Source organism: Pristiophorus japonicus, chromosome 24 (assembly GCF_044704955.1).
Source record: "Pristiophorus japonicus isolate sPriJap1 chromosome 24, sPriJap1.hap1, whole genome shotgun sequence".
In the NCBI taxonomy this organism is placed as follows: Eukaryota; Metazoa; Chordata; class Chondrichthyes; family Pristiophoridae; genus Pristiophorus; species Pristiophorus japonicus.
Genome location: NC_092000.1, coordinates 2,962,114 through 2,983,359, shown reverse-complemented (window position 1 = coordinate 2,983,359; position 21,246 = coordinate 2,962,114). Strand labels below are relative to the sequence as shown.

The window sequence follows — 21,246 nt, the reverse complement described above, 5'->3', positions numbered from 1 at the left end:
CAGCCGGCTTCTGTGGCTGGGTGTAGCTGCCAGGGTCGGGCGTTATTCCCGCTGCTCTGTTTACGCTCTCGTGTCTTGTTCCAGGTATGCCGTTGACTGTCTCAAAGAAGGAAAATTCAATTTTGCTTCTGATGTTTGGTCGTTTGGAGTCACATTATACGAGCTGCTCACATTCTGCGAGGCCCGCCAGAGCCCCCCAGCGGTGAGTGACCCCACCCCTCACACCCGGCAAACTTACACATACATCATCCTGGTTTTGGGCCAACCCCGCTCTCTCTGTCTGTCTCTCTGTCTGTCTCTCTGTCTGTCTCTCTGTCTGTCTCTCTGTCTGTCTCTCTCTCTGTCTCCCTCTCTGTCTCCCTCTCTGTCTCCCTCTCTGTCTCCCTCTCTGTCTCCCTCTCTGTCTCCCTCTCTGTCTCCCTCTCTGTCTCCCTCTCTGTCTCCCTCTCTGTCTCTCGCTCTCTCTCGCTCTCTCTCTCTCTCTCTCTCTCTCCCTCTCTCGCTCTCTCTCGTTCTCTCTCGTTCTCTCTCTCCCTCTCTCTCTCGCCCTCTCTCTCCCCGCCCCCCCCCCCCCCCCGTGTGATCTGGGGCAGTTTCCGTGCCGTTTTGTGCTGCGGAATTGGGGGCTGCCCGAATGCAGGAGACGAGAGATTTTCACTCCATCCACCATGGTAACGCTGAGGGGTCCAGGAGTAGCCAGAACCGCTCCCTGCAGCGAGCTCTCTGAGTCCACTCGCCCTTTCCCCACGGCGACTGTGGCAGAGATCGGCCTCGAGATGAGAGGCGGACTCCAGGTCCCAACGTGCATCGTCCGGCCTGCTGCTGCTCCTCCTCCGTTCCCCCAGTGCACTCGGCCACCCCGAGGCCTGGGAACGTGGCCATCTTTGCTGTGGCCACTTCCTGTTCAGGTTTCAGTTTCAAAGAGCTCGTGTAATGTCGTGAGTGTATAGCAGCATAAGAAATAGGAGCAGGAGTCGGCCATTTGACCCTGTGCCATTCAATATGATCATGGCTGATCTGATCCTGGCCTCAACTCCACTTCCCCACCTGCTCCCCATAACCCGCGACTCCCTTATCATTCAAAAATCTGTCTATCTCCACCTTAAATATATTCAATGACCCAGCCTCACAGCTCTCTGGGGCAGAGAATTCCACAGATTTACAACCCTCTGAGAGAAGAAATTCCTCCTCATCTCTGTCTTAAATGGGCGGCCCTTTATTCTGAAACTATGCCCCCTAGTTCTAGATTCCCCCACGAGGGGAAACATCCTCTCAGCATCCACAATGTCGACCCCCCTCAGTATCTTATACGAATAAGATCACCACTCATTCTTCTAAACTCCACTGAGTATAAGCCCAACCTGCTCAACCTTTCCTCATATGATAACCCTTTTATCTCAGGAATCAACCTCGTGAACTTTCTCTGAACTGCCTCCAATGCAAGTATATCCCTCCTTAAATATGGAGACCAAAACTGTCCGCAGTACTCCAGGTGTGAAGTGCTGAATGGGACTTACTGAGATATTTTTAAACATTCTCTTCAGAAATTCATCGAGATGATTGGCGTGACGCACGGACAGATGACGGTGGTGCGGCTGATCGATCTGCTGGAGAGGGGGCAACGCTTGCCGTGCCCAAAGTCCTGTCCCCTGGAGGTAAGAACAGAAATTGGGGGGTAATGTGTCGATACAATAAATGCTTTCAAAATGAATCTCTGGCTCTCGGCGTGTCCTGACAAATCCGGCTCTCCCCACGGCTCAGGCGGTGAATGACCAGGGCCTCTCGGCTGCCGCATTTATTTCCTTCCCGAATTTGGATCCAAACGACTGTGGGGGGAGGCGGCGATGAGCCGATGAGGGTTTTCCCAGGTGACGGGCAGGTGCTGGACTGTATCCTGCCACCCTGACCCAGTCTGGCCAATATGTGGCCCATTAACACAGGTCGGTTGACTCTTCAGGTCCTCTGAAGTAAGAATCAGGAGCAGAAGTCGGCCATTCGGCCCCTCGAGCCTGTTCCGCCATTCAATGAGATCACGGTTGATCTGCAGTCTAACTCCATCTACCCACCTCTGGCCCACATCCCTTAAAACCTTTGGTTAACAAAAAGCTTTCAATCTCCGATTTATGTCGTGGCAGCTGTAGCTCAGTGGGCAGCACTCTCACCTCTGAGTCAGAGGCTTGTGGGTTCAAGTCCCACTCCAGGGACTTGAGCACAAAAAAGATCTAGGCTGACACTCCAGGGCAGTGTTGAGGGAGCGTGCACCGTCGGAAATGCCGTCTTTCGATAAGACGTTAAACCGAGGCCCCGTCTGCTCTCAGGTGGACGTAAAAGATCCCACAGCGCTATTTCGAAGAAGAGCAGGGGAGTTATCCTGGTGTCCTGGGGCTAATATTTATCCCTCAGTCAACATCACAAAAACAGATTATTTGGCCATTGCACATTGCTGTTTGAGGAAGTGTCCGAGCAAGCCTCTCCGTGTTATAGATAGGAGAAGGCAGCAGTTGATCACGTCACTTTCTTGGGGCAAGTAGGGATGGGTGATAAATATGCCCTTATCAATATCACTCGTGCCCTGTGAATAAATGTATCTACGAACAAATGAATAGCTAGCGTTTTGCCCTGGTCAATGGCGATTGTTGATGCTTTCGCTCAATCATCAGTGTAGGAAGTTTGACATCAGTGTTTATATCTACGCATTTAACGAGCAAACTATTTTTCACAGGAACAAAGTGAATGAACGCTTACCATCAGCTTCACAAAGCAGCTGGCCATATAAACTAAACTTTATAATTTTAAAGGGGCTGCAGGAACAGAGAGAAATTCTCATCCTTGTCACCCTCCATGGCCCTCGCCCCATCCCTACCTCTGTAATCTCCTCCAGCCTCACAAATCCCCCGAGATGTTTGTGCTCCTCTAATTCTGGCCTCTTGAGCATCCCTGATTATAATCGCTCAACCATTGGTGGCCGTGCCTTCAACTGCCTGAGCCCCAAGCTCTGGAACTCCCTCCCTAAACCTCTCCGCCTCTCCCTCCTCCTTCAAAACGCTCCTTAAAACCTGCCTCTTTGATCAAGCTTTTAAGTCACCTGCCCTAATTTCTCATGTGGCTCGGTGTCAAATTTTTTTGTCTCATAATACTCCTTTCAAGCACCTTGGACGTGTCACGACATCAAAGGTGCTCTATAAATGTTAATTGTTGTTGTATATGTACAAAATATTTGAAGGAGGCAGAACAGGTTTTTTTTTAACAAGGCATATGGGATCCTGAGCTTTATAAATAGAGGCAGCAAGTACGAAAGCAAGGAAGTTGTGGCTAAACCATTTTTCAAACACCGGTTAGGCCCCAGCTGGAGTACTGTGTCCAGTTCTGGGCACCGCACTTGAAGAAGGGCAAGGCCTTGGAGAGGGTGCAGAGGTTGGTTTACTGGAATGGCACTAGGGACAAGAAACTTCAGCAACGTGGTGATGTGAGAGAATCTGGGGGTGTTCTCCTTCGAGCAGAGATGGTTGAGGGGAGATTTGATAGAGGCATTCAAAATCATGCAGGGTTTTTATAGTGGATAAAGGGAAGCTGTTTTCAGTGGCAGAGGGTCGGTACCAGAGGGCACAGACTTAAGATCATTGACAAAAGAATCAGAGGTGAGATGAGAATTTTTTTGAGCTGTGATTGGGAACGCGCTGCCTGAAAGGGCGGTGGGAGCAGATTCAATAGTGACTTTCAGATGGGAATTAGATAAATAGTTGAAGGGGAAGGATTTTCAGAGCTGTGGGGAAAGAGCGGGGGGAGTGGGACTGATTAGATCGCTCTGTCACCGAGCCAGCACAGGAACGATGGGCCGAATGGCCTCCTGTGCTGTCCCGTTCTTGACGAACTTGAAGCTTGAACACTTCCTCCTCCTGCAAGACATTGAGCTGTTTAATGACTCTTCCCCCATTTTCCGCTCTTCCCCCCAGGTTTACCAGCTGATGAACAAGTGTTGGGAGTCGGTCCCGGCGCGAAGGCCCACGTTTCAGGAGCTGGTTCCATTCTTTCAGAAGCTTTATGAAAGATACAAAAAGATCGAAGCTTCGAGCATTCTGCAGAAGTTATAAACACCAACGGCCCCAACCAGCTTCCGTCTTTCTTCACATTTTCTTTTCAGTGACTTTGTAGAAATGCTGCAGAATTAATCGACAACAGCTGAACGAATTACACATTCTGATTCACTGGTTGGTCCGTGCGTGTGATGGGGTATCTCTCTCTGTCTTTGTGTGTGTATCTTCCCCCTTCTCATCATTAACTCAGTATAGTAAAAAAAAAAGACTTGCATTTATATAGCGCCTTTCAGAACCTCAGGACGCCTCAAAGCGCTTCGCAGCCAATGAAGTACTTTTGAAAGCGTCATCGCCGCTGTAACGTCGACAAAGTTGGCCGTCGTTTTATGCACAGCAAGCTCCCACAAACACCAGTGAGATATACGAGCCGATAATTCTGTTTCTTTTTTTCTTGGTGTTGGACGAGGGATGAGTGTTGTCCAGAACACCGGCAGAGCAACTCTTCACAGTGCCTGATCAGGTAGACAAGGCCTTGGCTTTTACTGTCTCACCTGTAACTCTGGTATCCGGTCTGGGTCATTGACGTTCGGGGAAGAGTTTGATGGATCGAAGCCGAAAGCTGTGACTGAGAGATCTATGTTTCTGACTCCTTCCAAACATAGAGGTTGGGAGTTTGAATGTTCTGCAATCAAGATAATCATATATATAATATATATATATATATATATATAATATAGACATTTTGTAATTAAACTCTGCCATAATATACTCCCTGCAGAGGTGGCAACAGAGGTTGTTTCAATTAGTTTAGTGGGACTAAAATTCAGCTATCTCCCTGTGGAGGATGTTGCGTGTCACCCGAGGGATTGTCCCCTCTCGATGGGGCTTCATCAGATATCAGTTTATTCTCTGATTATTTTGCTTTGCTGCAGGATGGGACTGATCACAGCCACGTCCCTTTCCTCGTTACAGAGACTGTTACTGGACGGGGATCCTGTTATAAAGTGCCAATAGTTCCTGTGTTTTGTATATTTTTGATTTATTAAAATTGGTTAGAAGCAAAAATGTAAAACAGAACCAAGTTTCATTCAGCAGCAGGGGAATGACAAGCATCAGTGTATAGTACTGCATTCCCTGCCCCCCTGCCCCATCCTCTGTCATGTGGCCCGCTGTTACATGCCCGAGAATGTCACTGCCAAATGCCATTATGCAGCAACACGTGGGAGGAGTGGTGCTGGGGGCGGGCGGGCCGGGGGTGGGGGGGTTTCCGTGTGTGTTCCCCTGACCCGGTTACTGATGGTTCCACTGAATGCTCAATCTGCACGCCCTTTTGTTTTCTAACTGTGCGGCCCACCGCAGCTTAAAATCGAGCAAGTGACCCCCTCGAGCGCAGCATTGGTTGCTGTCGGAAGGCACTCTGAGCTGCCTGCAGAGCCAGAGAGGTTCTCCCTGAACAGGCAGCAGGCAGGGGAAAGCTTAATCCAGCTGCCAGTAGAATTGTCTGTGTCTGTATGACGGGGGGGGGGAAATTGCTGAGCTCGAGCACTCGGCAGGTTTGAGCCGGTGGTGAGGGGCTAGCCCCTCTCCTAAGCTTCTGATTTCCTTTTGCACTTTTTACAGAGGTGTGCGCACACACATGTTCCACCACTCCCATTCTGTTGGTACCCAGACACTTTACAGATTGCAATACAGTCAGATGAAGGTTATGGATGACTGTCTCCGTCGAGTGTTTTCGGTGATAGTTACACAGAATTGGGGAGTTGGCGTGGTGCAGCTAATGTTCAAGGACCCGCTCATGGCAGTGAGCTGAATTAATATTGTTGAAATACATTTAAAATGATGTGGAGGGAGCCTCCCCCTTGCTGGTGCCCAGTGAGCACAAGCTGTGGTATTGAGAAGGTCCAGGTTTGAGCAGTCTCTGCCGAAAGCCTGGGCAGTCAGCCCGTGGGATCGCAGGGATACTGGCCGTTTGGCCGAGGAACCGCTTCAGGAGAGGCGGTGAGATTTGGGGTGGGAGACAGAGGCAGAAATACCTCTGCTGATCTTCCAATGACATCACTCCGTCACACTCACTCATTTTTACACAACAGTTTCCCCATCGAGGTCCGAACACTTTGCAATCGTTTATTTTTTTTTTAACTGGCTCCTGATGTTGAGAATCCCTTTGATTCGCAATTACTTCTCGACGTTGGTACTGACGGAGCAGTTCAGGCCTTGGAAGTGGCTTTGGGTCTTTGAATTCGGGCACGGTTCGATCAACTTGTCACGGTGACTGACTCGGGGAAGTTGGTCACCTGCCAGCTCCCTGAGCCACAAGGATTGTGACCCCACAAACCCAGCTGCTTAGAAGGACAAGGGCATCAGGCGCATGGGAACACCACCACCTCCACGTTCCCCTCCCAGTCACACACCACACTGACTTGGAAAGATATCGGCCGTTCCTTCATCGTCGCTGGGTCAAAATCCTGGAACTCCCTCCCTAACAGCACTGTGGGAGCACCTTCACCACACGGACTGCAGCGGTTTGAGGCGATGGCTCACCACCACCTTCTCAAGGGGCGATTAGGGATGGGCCGGCCTTGCCAGCAGCGCAAACATCCCATGAACAAAAAGAATGAGGAAAGGGTGCAAGTAAGACATATGGAGCGCTGTACCATGGCCGATCAATTTACAGTGTGCAGTAATGGCCAACTCCAGACCTTCAGTGCTGCTCCAACTGTTGGCGTTGACCTGTCCAGATGTGTCTTCTGTGGTGAGATGAGAAAAGCCAACGCACTTTGGATTGGAATGAATAGAGGGGATGCGTTATGTGTTGATCTAACAGCTGTTTTCAGAATGGAGAAGGAGCAGAGGGTGGGAGAGCTCCCACCCTCACCAACCAGCTGTGAGTTTGCTTCACAGCAGAGTGTCTGTGGGAACGAGAACCTCTGACCTGTTTCTGACCTGCCCAAGCAAACAAAAGACGCTGCTCAGACCGACAGAGACTTCGGCCTCTGGGAAACTCTGCTTTACCATGTCGCTGAACTGGAACTCGATTCAGGCAGAAGACAGGATTGTAAATAGATTGATTGAACTGGATTGAATCACTAAAGATATAAAAGCCAAAAAAAAATGATCAACACAGTTTATGGGACTTTAAAAAAAAAAAATATCTTCACAATGATACTTATTGTGAATTACGGGGATAATGTATATCATGTTAAATTGTTTGCACAAGTTAAAAATACATAGCCAATATACTGTTGAAACTGAGTGTCATTGTTAGCCTAAGTTCCTGGTGGTGGGCCCAGCTTGCCTTATGTTGGAATTTTGTGTGTGTGTCTCTATATATAACGCGCGCACACACACACACACACATTTGCACTTTGTAGACAGAATCAGGCCAGATTGGAGCCAGTGTGTGTCTCTGGAGAAATAACTTCTCTTAAGGCCCCCCCAAAAGTGACTTTATTATCCTGGGAAGAGGATTGGAAATATCATTAATATCACATATTCGTGTGTTGATACCATTCAGCATGTTAGATGGTGTTTAAAGTCTTCCCTTAACCTACTCTTTTATGTTTCACTCTCCTCAAGTTGCATCCCTTTTCCCCTCACACCATTTATTTATTATTTTAATTTGATGGATTGCATTAAAGGGAGCAGTGCGATTTATGCTTTTGAATGAGACAATACATATCTTAGTAAGACTTGCTTGTTTGAGATCCAGTTGCAAACCAGCTAGTCCAGACACTGGCTGGGCCGGAAGCTGTGGTCTAGTGTGATGTGGGGCCAAACCCTGGCTCAGACCTGGGGATCCTGGATTTGCTCTTCACCCTGTGTACGAGGACATTGTGCTTGTGTCAGCTTCACTCCTGCACTGAGAGTTGTAAGACCCAACACTTGGGTGACGTGAGTCTCCTCCCCACCCTGTTACCCTCCCTTTCCCGAAAGTGTCAAAGTGATCTCGCTCCCATCACCTCTGTCCACTCCACCCGCTGCTTTTGGAAAGTCACTGTGTGTGTTTCATCCGTTTTTTTATCATTTCAAAGTGAACTTTTTAGTTGCACAAGTGGGAAGGGGGTTCCACACTTCTCGCCCAACATCGAATGATTTGGTGAGTGGCAGTGTTGGAGATGGGATTGTAGAGTGAGTTTCCTTTACTGCAGGAATGACATGCATGTTATAATTTCAATTATGTTGCCAATGATTAAGGGAAAATGGGACTTGAAATTAAAAATCCATTTTATTTGGACTATATGTAAATACTCTTTTGAACTGAGCATAAATGCAAATTCACTTTTGTTTTTCCTGCAATGTTGTATTTCATTTTATTCTGATATTTTTAGAATATGTTATGTTGCAGGATCTCTGATAAATTAATAAACTGTTCAGTTCCGTTGTCTGGTTTTCCCTGTTATTGTCTTCTGACCTGAGCGCAATGGAGGACAGTGAAGAGTGCAACAAAGAGCCTTGAAGTTTTTGGAGTCTCGGGGAATCGAGGGATATGGAGATCGGACGGGAAAGTGGAGTTGAGGTCGATGATCAACCATGATCGTACTAAACGGTGGAGCAGACTCGAGGGGCCATCGGGCCTACTCCTGGTCCTATTTTTTTGTTCTTGGAGATATCTCCCCTGCCCCCCAATGGCTCAATTAGTGAATGTGGAACTGAGTCCTACAGACCAAAGTTGGCCCAGGTTTGATCTCCAGTCTGCGTGAGGTTAGCTAATTACCAGGATGGGCAGTACAATTTGTATTGCTAGTCATAGACTAAGGAGGTTATTCAGATAATACTGGAAATAATCACCAGGTCAGGCAGCTTCTGTGGAGAGAGAAGCAGAGCTAACGTTTCAGCACAGACCATGAGCTCTCTTCCTCTGTCCACAGATGCTATCCGACCTGCTGAGTATTTCCAGCATTTTCTGTTTTTAGTTCAGATTTCCAGCATCCGCAGTGTTTTCCTTCGCTGAGGATGTAAATCAGTCAGCACGCTCTCAAGTGCTAACGAACAGCCCCCGTTGAAAAATGCATTATAAAAACATTCTCGGGATGTGGGTGTCGCTGGCAAGGCCGGCATTTATTGCCCATCCCTAATTTCCCCTTGAGAAGGTGGGGGTGAGCCGCCTTCTTGAACCACTGCAGTCCGTGTGGTGATGGTGCTCCCTGATGATGCTGACGATCTAGACTGGAGGACTGCCGCTGCCCTTGGCCATCTCTCCCAGAGCCTTCGCTAAACGGGGAAGGAAATGCGCAGAAAGCGGGAAATCAGGTTCATGATGAGCATTTTCACATCATTTTAAGGTTTTTAAAACTTGTCCACCCGTATTAAACTGAACAAACTCAATGGTTTTAGGATACTAAGCTGTATAAAGCTCACAAAGTTGACATAACTCTAACCCTTTATGTACTGCCTGGAGTATCACCACGCTAAGCACAAACCATGTAGTGCATGGAGTATACTAACAATCTGCTGCCATAAGTAAAGATGGAGAGAAAAAAAAATTGTGTTTTATAGCACCGTTGATGTCTTTAGCTTGTCCCAAAGCACTTCACATTCTTTCGCACTTTTTACAGTCACTATTATTGTGTAGGCAGGCGTCGCAGGGCTTTGCTACGCACTCGGGTGTTGGTTGAATACGAACACATGGTTTCCACCAGTTTGCTCAAAGCCTGAAGAGATTTGGTGTAGCGTAAATCCCACCTGGCAAACACTGGGAACAACGCGGAAATGATTTCAGTGTAGGGGGGTCAATTGTGCTTTATTATGGCAAAATCCCAAAAGGACAGTGCTCAAAGATTGATGGCATCTGGTGTAAGCTACAAACCCCACCACTGGACCCTCCAGAACAGCCACTTGAGCGAGAAGCACCACCAAGAGTCAACAGAAGAGGAGACAAAAAGGGGTGGGTGATCCAGGGAGTGTCCTGCATTGGCTCTGGGGGACTTGCATCGAATTTTACAGCACAGAAACCGGCCATTACGGCCAACTGTCGGTCGTCGCTCCGTGTGTAGCAGCCTCGCCTGTGAGTCAGAAGGTTGTGGGTTCAAGTCCCACTCCAGAGACTTGGGCACAAAAATCGAAGCTGACACTCCAGTGCAGTGCTGGAGGAGCGCTGCACTGTCGGAGGTGCCATCTTTTGGATGCGAGGCCCCGTCTAACCTCTCAGGTGGATGTAAAAGATCCTGTGGTACTATTTTGAAGAAGTGCAGGGGAGTTCTCCCCGGTGTCCTGGGCCAATATTTATCCCTCAATCAACATAACAGATTATCTGGTCATTAGCAGAAAAGTGCGAAGTGATACATTTTGGTAGGAAGGATGAGGGGAGGCAGTATAAACTAAAGGGTACAATCCTACAAGGGGTGCATGAACAATGAAACCTGGGGGTATATGCACAAATCATTGAAGGGGACAGAGAAGATTGAGAAAGTGGTTAAAAAAAGCTTACAGGATTCTGGGCTTCATAAATAGAGGCATAGAGTACAAAAGCAATGAAGTTATGATGGACCTATATAAAACACTGGTTCAGCCACAACTGGAGTATTGTGTCCAATTCTGGGCACGGCACTTTAGGAAGGATGTGAAGGCCTTCGAGAGGGTGCAGCAAAGATTTACGAGAATGGTTCCGGGGATGAGGGACTTCAGTTACGTGGAGAAGCTGGGGTTGCTCTCAGAGCAGAGAAGGTTGAGAGGAGATGAGATGGAGGTGTTCAAAATAATGAGGCTGTCTGGACAGAGTCGAGAGAGAGAAACTGTTCCCATTGGCGGAAGGGTCGAGATCCAGAGGACACAGATTTAAGGTGACTGGCAAAAATAACAAAGACAATATGAGGAAAAACTTTTTCCCGCAGCGAGTGGTTAGGATCTGGAATGCGCTGCCTGAGAGGGTGGTGGAGGCAGACTCAATCGTGACTTTCAAAAGCTACTTGGATACCGACCTGAAGGATAAAGATTTGAACGGCTACAGGGAAAGAGCGGCGGGAGTGAGACTAGCTGAAGTGCTTTTACAGAGAGCTGGCACGGGTTTGAGGGGCCAAATGGCTTCCTCCTGTGCTGTCACCATGCTCTGATTATCACATTGCTGTTTGTGGGAGCTTGTTGTGCGCAAATTGGCTGCTGCGTTTTCGACATTACAACCGTGACTACACACCAGAAAAAGTACTTCATTCGGTCTGAGGCGCTTTGGGACGTCCTGAGATGGTGAAAGGTGCCGTGAAAATGCAAGTCTTTTCTTTAACTGGTATCTGGACTCCACATGAGACTCTTCCCACCCCACCCTGCCATCCTATCCCTCCATTCCTTCTTCCTCGTGTGCATCAAGCCTGCCCTCAAGTGCATCAGCGCTGTGTGCTTCAAGCCCTCAGTTCCTCCATTGGCTTGTATCCAGTGACGAGCCCTCTTCCAGAGACGTCAAGGAGATACAGACAGGCTGAGTGAGTGGGCAAGAAAATGGCAAATGGAATATAATGTGGAGAAATGTGAAGTTATTCACTTTGGTAGGAAAAATAGAAAAGCAGACCATTTTTTAAATGGTGAGAGATTGGGAAATGTTGGTGTTCAGAGGGACCTGGGTGTCCTTGTGCACCAATCACTGAAAGTTAACCTGCAGGTACAGCAAGTGATTAAGAAAGCAAATGGTATTTTGGCCTTTATTACAAGAGGATTTGAGTATAAGAGTAAAGATGTCTTACTGCGATTATATTGGGCCCTGGTGCGACCACACCTGGTGTAATGTGTACAGTTTGGGTCTCCTTACCTAAGGAAGGATATACTTGCCATTGAGGGAGTTAGAGATGGCCCTTACGGCTAAAGGGATCAAGGGCTTTGGAGAGAAAGCAGGAAAGGGGTACTGAGGTGAATGATCAGCCATGATCTTATTGAATGGCGGTGCAGGCTCGAAGGGCCAAATGGCCTGCTCCTGCACCTATTATCTATGTTCCAAGAGGGAGTGCAGCGAAGATTCACCAGACTGATTCCTGGGATGGGGGGGATTGTCCTATGAGGAGAGATTGAGTAGACTGGACCTATATTCTCTAGAGTTTAGAAGAATGAGAGGTGATCTCATTGAAACATTAACAATTCTTACAGGGTTTAACACGGTAGATGCAGGGAGGGTGTTTCCCCCGGGCTGGGGAGTCTAGAACCAGGGGTCACAGTCTCAGGATAAGGGGTCGGCATTTAGGACTGAGATGAGGAGAAATTTCTTCACTCAGAGGGTCGAGGAGGCGAAAGTCCAGGGTCGGAGGCCTATAAAAAGGCCGCGAGTTCAGCGGTCGGGAGGTCGGAGGTCGAGGAGGCGAGAGTCCGGGGTCGGAGGCCTATAAAAAGGCCGCGAGTTCGGAGGTCGAGGAGGCGAGAGTCGGAGGTCGAGGAGGCGAGAGTCCGGGGTCGGAGGTCGAGGAGGCGAGAGTCGGAGGTCGAGGAGGCGAGAGTCCGGAGTCGGAGGTCGAGGAGGCGAGAGTCCGGGGTCGGAGGTCGAGGAGCCCAGCTGGTGCAGCTGCAGCGGGAGGCAAAAAAGTAGAAAAAAAGCGAAAGGTGATGTCACAGCCAAGGGGGTAAGTGATTGGCTGGTGATTGGTAAGCAGTTTTACGTTTTCTTTTCTTTATCAGTAAGTAACCTTTAGCATTGTTGTTGCCAAATTAAGTTAATCTAAGGGTTAAGTCATGGCAGGAGAGCTCGGACACGTGTTATGCTCCTCCTGTACTATGTGGGAACTCAGGGACACCGGAAGCGTCCCTGCCGACTACGTGTGCGGGAAGTGTATCCACCTGCAGATCCTGACGGACCGCAATGCGGCACTGGAGCTGCGGATGGATTCACTCTGGAGCATGCACGATGCTGAGAATGACGTGAATGGCACATTTAGCGAGTTGGTCTTACCGCAGGTAAAGGGTACACAGCCAGATAGTAAATAGGTGACCAACAGGAAGAGCAGTGCAAGGAAGGTAGTACAGGGGTCCCCTGCGGTCATCCCCCTGCAAAACAGATACACCGCTTTGGGTACTGTTGAGGAAAATGACTCATCAGGGGAGAGCAGCAGCAGCCAAGTTCATGGTACCGTGGGTGGCTCTGCTGCACAGGAGGGCAGGAAAAAGAGTGGGAGAGCTATAGCGATAGGGGATTCGATTGTAAGGGGAATAGATAGGCGTTTCTGCGGCAGCAACTGAGACTCCAGGATGGTATGTTGCCTCCCTGGTGCAAGGGTCAAGGATGTCTCGGAGTGGGTGCAGGACATTCTGAAAAGGGAGGGTGAACAGCCAGTTGTCGTGGTGCACATAGGTACCAACGATATCGGTAAAAAAACGGGATGAGGTCCTACGAGACAAATTTAGGGAGCTAGGACCTCAAAAGTAGTAATCTCAGGATTGCTACCAGTGCCACGTGCTAGTCAGAGTAGGAATCGCAGGATAGCTCAGATGAATACGGGGCTTGAGGAGTGGTGCAGCAGGGAGGGATTCAAATTCCTGAGGCATTGGAACCGGTTCTGGGGGAGGTGGGACCAGTACAAACCGGACAGTCTGCACCTGGGCAGGACCGGAACCAATGTCCCAGGGGGGAGTGTTTGCGAGTGCTGTTGGGGAGTAGTTAAATTAATATGGCAGGGGGATGGGAACCTATGCAGGGAGACAGAGGCAAAAGATAGAAAGGAGAATAGTAAAAGTGGAGGGCAGAGAAACCCAAAGCAAAATACAAAAAGGGCCACATTACAGCAAAATTCTAAAGGGGCAAAGTGTGTTAAAAAGACAAGCCTGAAGGCTCTGTGCCTCAATGCGAGGAGTATTCGGAATAAGGTGGACGAATTAACTGCGCAGATAGCAGTTAATGGATATGATGTAATTGGCATCACAGAGACATGGCTCCAGGGTGATCAAGGCTGGGAACTCAATATCCAGGGGTATTCAACATTCTGGAAGGATAGACAGAAAGGAAAAGGAGGCGGGGTGGCGTTGCTGGTTAAAGAGGAAATTAATGCAATAGTAAGGAAGGACATTGGCTTGGATGATGTGGAATTGGTATGGGTGGAGCTACGCTGGTGGGAGTTGTGTACAGACACCAAACAGTAGTAGTGAGGTTGGGGACAGCATCAAACAAGAAATAAGGGATGCGTGCAATAAAGGTACAGCAGTTATCATGGGCGACTTTAATTTACATATAGATTGGGCTAACCAAACTGGTAGCAATGTGGTAGAGGAGAATTTCCTGGAGTGTATTAGGGATGGTTTTCTTGACCAATATGTCGAGGAACCAACTAGCGAGCTGGCCATCCTCGACTGGGTGATTTGTAATGAGAAGGGACTAATTAGCAATCTTGTTGTGCGAGGCCCCTTGGGGAAGAGTGACTATAATATGGTAGAATTCTTTATTAAGATGGAGAGTGACACAGTTAATTCAGAAACTAGGGTCCTAAACTTAAGGAAAGCTAACTTCGACGGCATGAGGCGTGAATTGGCTAGAATAGACTGGCAAATGATACTTAAAGGGTTGACGGTGGATAGGCAATGGCAAACATTTAAAGATCACATGGATGAACTTCAACAGTTGTACATCCCTGTCTAGAGTAAAAATAAAACAGGGAAGATGGCTCAACCGTGGCTAACAAGGGAAATTAAGGATAGCGTTAAATCCAAGGAAGGGGCATATAAATTGGCCAGAAAAAGCAGTAAACCTGAGGACTGGGAGAAATTTAGAATTCAGCAGAGGAGGACAAAGGTTTAATTCGGAGGGGGAAAATAGAGTACGAGAGGAAGCTTGCGGGAACATAAAAACTGACTGCAAAAGCTTCTATAGATATGTGAAGAGACAAAGATTAGTGAAGACAAACGTAGGTCCCTTGCAGTCAGATTCAGGTGAATTTATAATGGGGAACAAAGAAATGGCAGACCAATTGAACAAATACTTTGGTTCTGTCCTCACGAAGGAAGACGCAAATAACCTTCCGGATGTACTAGGAGACCGAAGGTCTAGTGAGAAGGAGGAACTAAAGGATATCCTTATTAGGCGGGAAATTGCGTTGCGGAAATTGCTGGGATTGAAGGCCGATAAATCCCCGGGGCCTGATTGTCTGCATCCCAGAGTACTTAAGGAAGTGGCCTTAAAAATAGTGGATGCATTGGTGATCATTTTCCAACTGCCGATCGACTCTGGATCAGTTCCTATGGACTGGAGGGTAGCTAATGTATCAGCACTTTTTCAAAAAGGAGGGAGAGAGAAAAAATGGGTAATTATAGACCAGTTAGCCTGACATCAGTAGTGGGGAAAATGTTGGAATCAATTATTAAGGATGAAATAGCAGCGCATTTGGAAAGCAGTGACAGGATTGGTCCAAGTCAGCATGGATTTATGAAAGGGAAATCATGCTTGACAAATCTTCTAGAATTTTTTGAGGATGTAACTAGTAGAGTGGACAAGGGAGAACCCGTGGATGTGGTGTATTTGGACTTTCAAAAGGCCTTTCACAAGGTCCCACATAAGAGATTGATGTGCAAAATCAAAGCACATGGTATTGGGGGTAATGTACTGACGTGGATAGAGAATTGGTTGGCAGACAGGAAGCAGAGAGTCGGGATAAACGGGTACTTTTCGGAATGGGAGGCAGTGACTAGTGGAGTGCCGCAGGGCTCAGTGCTGGGACCCCAGCTCTTTACAATGTACATTAATGATTTGGATGAAGGAATTGAGTGTAATACCTCCAAGTTTGCAGATGACACGAAACTGGGTGGCAGTGTGAGCTGTGAGGGGGACGCTAAGATGCTGCAGGGTGATTTGGACAGGTTAGGTGAGTGGACAAATGCATGGCAGATGCAGTATAATGTGGATAAATGTGAGGTTATCCACTTTGGTGGTAAAAACACGAAGGCAGAATATTATCTGAATGGTGACAGATTAGGAGAAGGGGAGGTGCAACGAGACCTGGGTGTCATGGTACATCAGTCATTGAAAGTTGACATGCAGGTACAGCAGGCGGTGAAGAAGGCAAATGGCATGTTGGCCTTCATAGCGAGGGGATTTGAGTATAGGAGCAGGGAGGTCTTACTGCAGTTGTACAGGGTCTTGGTGAGGCCACACCTGGAATATTGTGTTCAGTTTTGGTCTCCTAATCTGAGGAAGGACGTTCTTGCTATTGAGGGAGTGCAGCCAAGGTTCACCAGACTGATTCCCGGGATGGTAGGACTGACATATGAGGAGAGACTGGATCAACTGGGCTTGTATTCACTGGAGTTTAGAAGGATGAGAGGGGATCTCATAGAAACATATAAAATTCTGACTGGACTGGACAGGTTAGATGCAGGAAGAATGTTCCCGATGTTGGGGAAGTCCAGAACCAGGGGACACAGTCTAAGGATAAGGGGTAAGCCATTTCGGACCGAGATGAGGAGAAACTTCTTCACTCAGAATTGTTAACCTGTGGAATTCCCTGCCGCAGAGAGTTGTTGAGGCCAGTTCATTGGATATATTCAAGAGGGAGTTAGATGCGGCCCTTCCGGCTAAAGGGATCAAGGGGTATGGAGAGAAAGCGGGAAAGGGGTACTGAGGGAATGATCAGCCATGATCTTATTGAATGGCGGTGCAGGCTCGAAGGGCCGAATGGCCTGCTCCTGCTGCCCCACGCCCCTCGCCAGCGGCAGATGTCGCGAGACTGGCCCAGAGCGCAACGACGATCGGCCAATCAAAGTCCGCCTTACTCGGCGGTACGGATGCGCGTCCGATCACGTGCCGACTTAATCCGTCGAGGGTTGTGGGGGTGAACCAATCAGAAGCGGCGACCCTGTTGCTAATTCAAGATGGCCGCCACCGTCTCCGTTAGTTCGCCGGCGAGCGGGCTGAGGGAAAATGGCGAGAGTGAGAGAAGGCGGCGGGAGGCGGGCCTGGGTCTGGGGGCCGGCGGGCGCTGGGCGGAGGGCGGCGGGGGCAGAGCCGGCCGCTTCGAGTGCGAGGAGGAGCCGGACGGCGGGGCCGCGGCGCCGCACCGGCGGATGCCCGAGGAGACGCTGGGCGAGCTGGAGGAGGACGAGCGGGAGCAGCGGCTGGAGCGGAGCCGCCGCGAGTTCCGCAACCGCCGCAAGATCATCATCAGGAACCTGCCGTCCGACATCATCACCCAGGTGCGGGGAGCGGCGGGAGAGGCCGGGAGTGAGGCGGGCCCTAGGCCTCAGGCCCGCCCGCCGGGCCGCGCTGCGCTGGCCATGTCCCGGATGGAGACCCGGCTGTCAATCAAACCCGGCACCGCCCCCCCCCCCGCACGCTGCGTCAGCGCAGGGCCCGCCCTTTGTCTGTGTGTCTTTGTGTCTCTGTGTGTGTGTGTGTGTGTCTTTGTGTCTCTGTGTGTGTGTGTCTTTGTGTCTCTGTGTGTGTGTCTTTGTGTCTGTCTCTGTGTGTGTCTTTGTGTCTGTCTCTGTGTGTGTCTTTGTGTCTGTCTGTCTGTGTGCAGGTGGTGCACCCAGGGCTGCACTCACTCACAAACCCAATCATTTGCTGGAATCTGCACCTTGACTTTGCAAATTGGGGCAGGGAAAGAGGGGGAATGCTGAATTCCTGAAACAAAATCACACACCGCTGAATGCTAAACTCCTGTGACTTTAAAATCATTTGTTGAAATCTGTACCTTAACGTTGCAACCAGCGGGAGGGCAAGTACTGAACTCCAGTAACTTGTTTAAAATAAAATTAATAATTGGAGGGTGCTGGACTCCCAGTGACTTATTTAAAATGAAACCTGCACTTTTAGTTCGATGAAGTCCTTGCTACTAGGGGGATCAAGGGGTATGGCGAGAAAGGAGGAATGGGGTACTGAAGTTGCGTGTTCAGCCATGAACTCATTGAATGGCGGTGCAGGCTAGAAGGGCCGAATGGCCTACTCCTGCACCAATTTTCTATGTTTCACATTGCAAATTGGGGGTGGGGGTGAGTGCTGAACTCCTGTGACTTGTTTGAAACAAAATTGCAGGGTGCTAAACTCCAATGACCTTAAAACGAAATCATTTGTTGAAATCCTCATAACTTTGCAAATCTGGGGACTTTGAAACCCAATTCATCTATTGGAATCTGCATCTTGTACATTGCAACTGGGAGGAGAGGAGTGCTGAAATGCAGCAACGTTTAAAATAATAATTGGAGGTTGCTGGACTCCAGTGGTTTATTTCAAATAAAACCACTTGTTGAAATCTGCACCTTAACATTGCAAATTTGGGGAGGAGGGGAATGTGCTGAACTCCAGTGACTTGTTTAAGAAAAAAGACTTGCATTTATATAGCGCCTTTCACCACACTGGACATCTCAAAGCGCTTTACAGCCAATAAAGTACTTTTGGAGTGTAGTCACTGTTGTAATGTGGGAAACGCGGCAGCCAATTTGTGCACAGCAAGTTCCCACAAGCAGCAAAGTGCTAATGACCAGATCATCTGTATGTTTATGTTCATGTTTATGTTGATTGAGGGCTAAATATTGGCCCAGACACCGGTTTAAAATAAGATTACAAATTTGAGTCCAGTGACTTTAAAATTAAATAATTTGTTGAATTCCTCATAACTTTTCAACTTGGAGGAGGTGGGTGCTGAACTTTAGTGACTTATTTAAAATAAACTGGTTTTGTTATAATCTGCAGTGTTACATTGCACATTGGGGGGTGCTGAACTGTTTGTTTCACCGGTTTGCATTTTTTTATGACCTTTTCAAGAAGTGATTTTCTATGTTTTATTTTTAAAAAGGAGGAAGTGCTAGAAATTTGAAGTAAGTCAGTTTGTGAAGAAGTGTTTTAGAATTTCATCATTTAAGCAGTATTTTGTTTCCTCAAGAAAATGGGTTGTGGTTAGTTTATTAGATCTCATAATCTCACTTTGAAAATGACACTAAAAAATTTGGTAATAGAATAAACACACCAGATTTCTGCAAATAGCTGAGGTTCAACTTGGGATTCTGAGTCATCTATAATAAGTTCTAATTTTCAGAACTGTTCTGAGGATAGAAGAGGGAAATCACAGAGGAATTTATTTTGGAAATCTCGCTGTAATTATACAATTCACATCAAATTCCTGTGGTTCCATTGTGGTATTGAATCCATCCACTGTAAAATGATGCATCCCTTTGTCAGGGCATCATGTGTACATACCATTTTTTTCAGTGTGTATAAATACTTGGGTGGAGAAGCAAATAAGCACTTCTGTTGACAATTGGTGTTTATAAGGTTATAGAAACATAGAAAATAGGTGCAGGAGTAGGCCATTCAGCACTTCTAGCCTGCACCGCCATTCAATTAGTTCATGGCTGAACATGCAACTTCAGTAACCCATTCCTGCTTTCTCACCATACCCCTTGATCCCCCTAATAGTAAGGACTTCATCTAACTCCTTTTTGAATATATTTAGTGAATTGGCCTCAACAACTTTCTGTGGTAGAGAATTCCACAGGTTCACCACTCTCTGGGTGAAGAAATTCCTCCTCATCTCGGTCCTAAATGGCTTACCCCTTATCCTTAGACTGTGTTCCAGAATAAGGGGTCACAGTCTAAGGATAAGGGGTAAGCCATTTAGGACCGAGATAAGGAGAAAGTTCTTCACCCAGAGAGTGGTGAACCTGTGGAATTCTCTACCACAGAAAGTAGTTGAGGCCAATTCACTAAATATATTCAAAAGGGAGTTAGATGAAGTCCTTACTACTCGGGGGATCAAGGGGTATGGCGTGAAAGCAGGAAGTGGGTACTGAAGTTTCATGTTCAGCCATGAACTCATTGAATGGCGGTGCAGGCTAGAAGGGCTGAATGGCCTGCTCCTGCACCTATTTTCTATGTTTCTATGTTTCTATGTCCCCTGGTTCTGGACTTCCCCAACATTGGGAACATTCTTCCTGCATCTAACCTGTCTAACCCCGTCAGAATTTTAAACGTTTCTATGAGGTCCCCTCTCATTCTTCTGAACTCCAGTGAATACAAGCCCAGTTGATCCAGTCTTTCTTGATGGGTCAGTCCCGCCATCCCAGGAATCAGTCTAGTGAACCTTCGCTGCACTCCCTCAATAGCAAGAATGTCCTTCCTCAAGTTAGGAGACCAAAACTGTACACAATGCTCCAGGTGTGGCCTCACCAAGGCCCTGTACAACTGTAGCAACACCTCCCTGCCCCTGTACTCCAATCCCCTCGCTATGAAGGCCAACATGCCATTTGCTTTCTTAACCGCCTGCTGCACCTGCATGCCAACCTTCAATGACTGATGTACCATGACACCCAGGTCTCTTTGCACCTCCCCTTTTCCTAATCTGTCCCCATTCAGATAATAGTCTGTCTCTCTCTGTTTTTACCACCAAAGTGGATAACCTCACATTTATCCACATTATACTTCATCTGCCATGCATTTGCCCACTCACCTAACCTATCCAAGTCGCTCTGCAGCCTCATAGCATCCTCCTCGCAGCTCACACTGCCACCCAACTTAGTGCCATCCGCAAATTTGGAGATACTACATTTAATCCCCTCGTCTAAATCATTAATGTACAGTGTAAACAGCTGGGGCCCCAGCACAGAACCTTTGCGTACCCCACTAGTCACTGCCTGCCATTCTGAAAAGTACCCATTTACTCCTACTCTTTGCTTCCTGTCTGACAACCAGTTCTCAGTCCATGTCAGCACACTACCCCCAATCTCATGTGCTTTAACTTTGCACATTAATCTCTTGTGTGGGACCTTGTCGAAAGCCTTCTGAAAGTCCAAATATACCACATCAACTGGTTCTCCCTTGTCCACTCTACTGGAAACATCCTCAAAAAATTCCAGAAGATTTGTCAAGCATGATCTCCCTTTCACAAATCCATGCTGACTTGGACCTTCCATATCACTTCTTTCCAAATGCACTGCTATGACATCCTTAATAATTGATTCCATCATTTTACCCACTACCGATGTCAGGCTGACCAGTCTATAATTCCCTGTTATCTCTCCCTTTTTTTTAAAAAGTGGGGTTACATTGGCTACCCTCCACTCGATAGGAACTGATCCAGAGTCAATGGAATGTTGGAAAATGACTGTCAATGCATCCACTATTTCCAAGGCCACCTCCTTAACTACTCTGGGATGCAGTCCATCAGGCCCTGGGGAATTATCGGCATTCAATCCCATCAATTTCCCCAACACAATTTCCAAACTAATAAGGATTTCCCTCAGTTCCTCCTCCTTACTAGACCCTCCGACCCCTTTTATATCCGGAAGGTTGTTTGTGTCCTCCTCAGTAAATACCGAACCAAAGTAC

The 21,246-nt window shown here is 47.9% G+C and overlaps 2 protein-coding genes across 8 annotated transcripts in view; both read left to right on the top strand.

The window, feature by feature from the left end:
- The window catches only part of tyk2 (tyrosine kinase 2), a 116,214-nt gene extending 110,930 nt beyond the window's left edge, over positions 1-5,284 (top strand). For both annotated transcript variants that reach the window (XM_070867148.1, XM_070867147.1), the window contains 3 exons: positions 85-202; positions 1,545-1,655; positions 3,954-5,284. In XM_070867148.1, coding sequence (XP_070723249.1) covers positions 85-202; positions 1,545-1,655; positions 3,954-4,091 — 367 coding nt within the window. In that variant the 3' untranslated portion in view covers positions 4,092-5,284. The remainder of the gene's footprint in view (positions 1-84; positions 203-1,544; positions 1,656-3,953) is intronic.
- An 11,476-nt stretch (positions 5,285-16,760) lies between these two features.
- Positions 16,761-21,246, top strand: part of raver1 (ribonucleoprotein, PTB-binding 1) — a 53,813-nt gene continuing 49,327 nt past the window's right edge. For all 6 annotated transcript variants that reach the window (XM_070867146.1, XM_070867145.1, XM_070867144.1 and 3 more), the window contains exon 1: positions 16,761-17,117. In XM_070867146.1, coding sequence (XP_070723247.1) covers positions 16,797-17,117 — 321 coding nt within the window. In that variant the 5' untranslated portion in view covers positions 16,761-16,796. The remainder of the gene's footprint in view (positions 17,118-21,246) is intronic.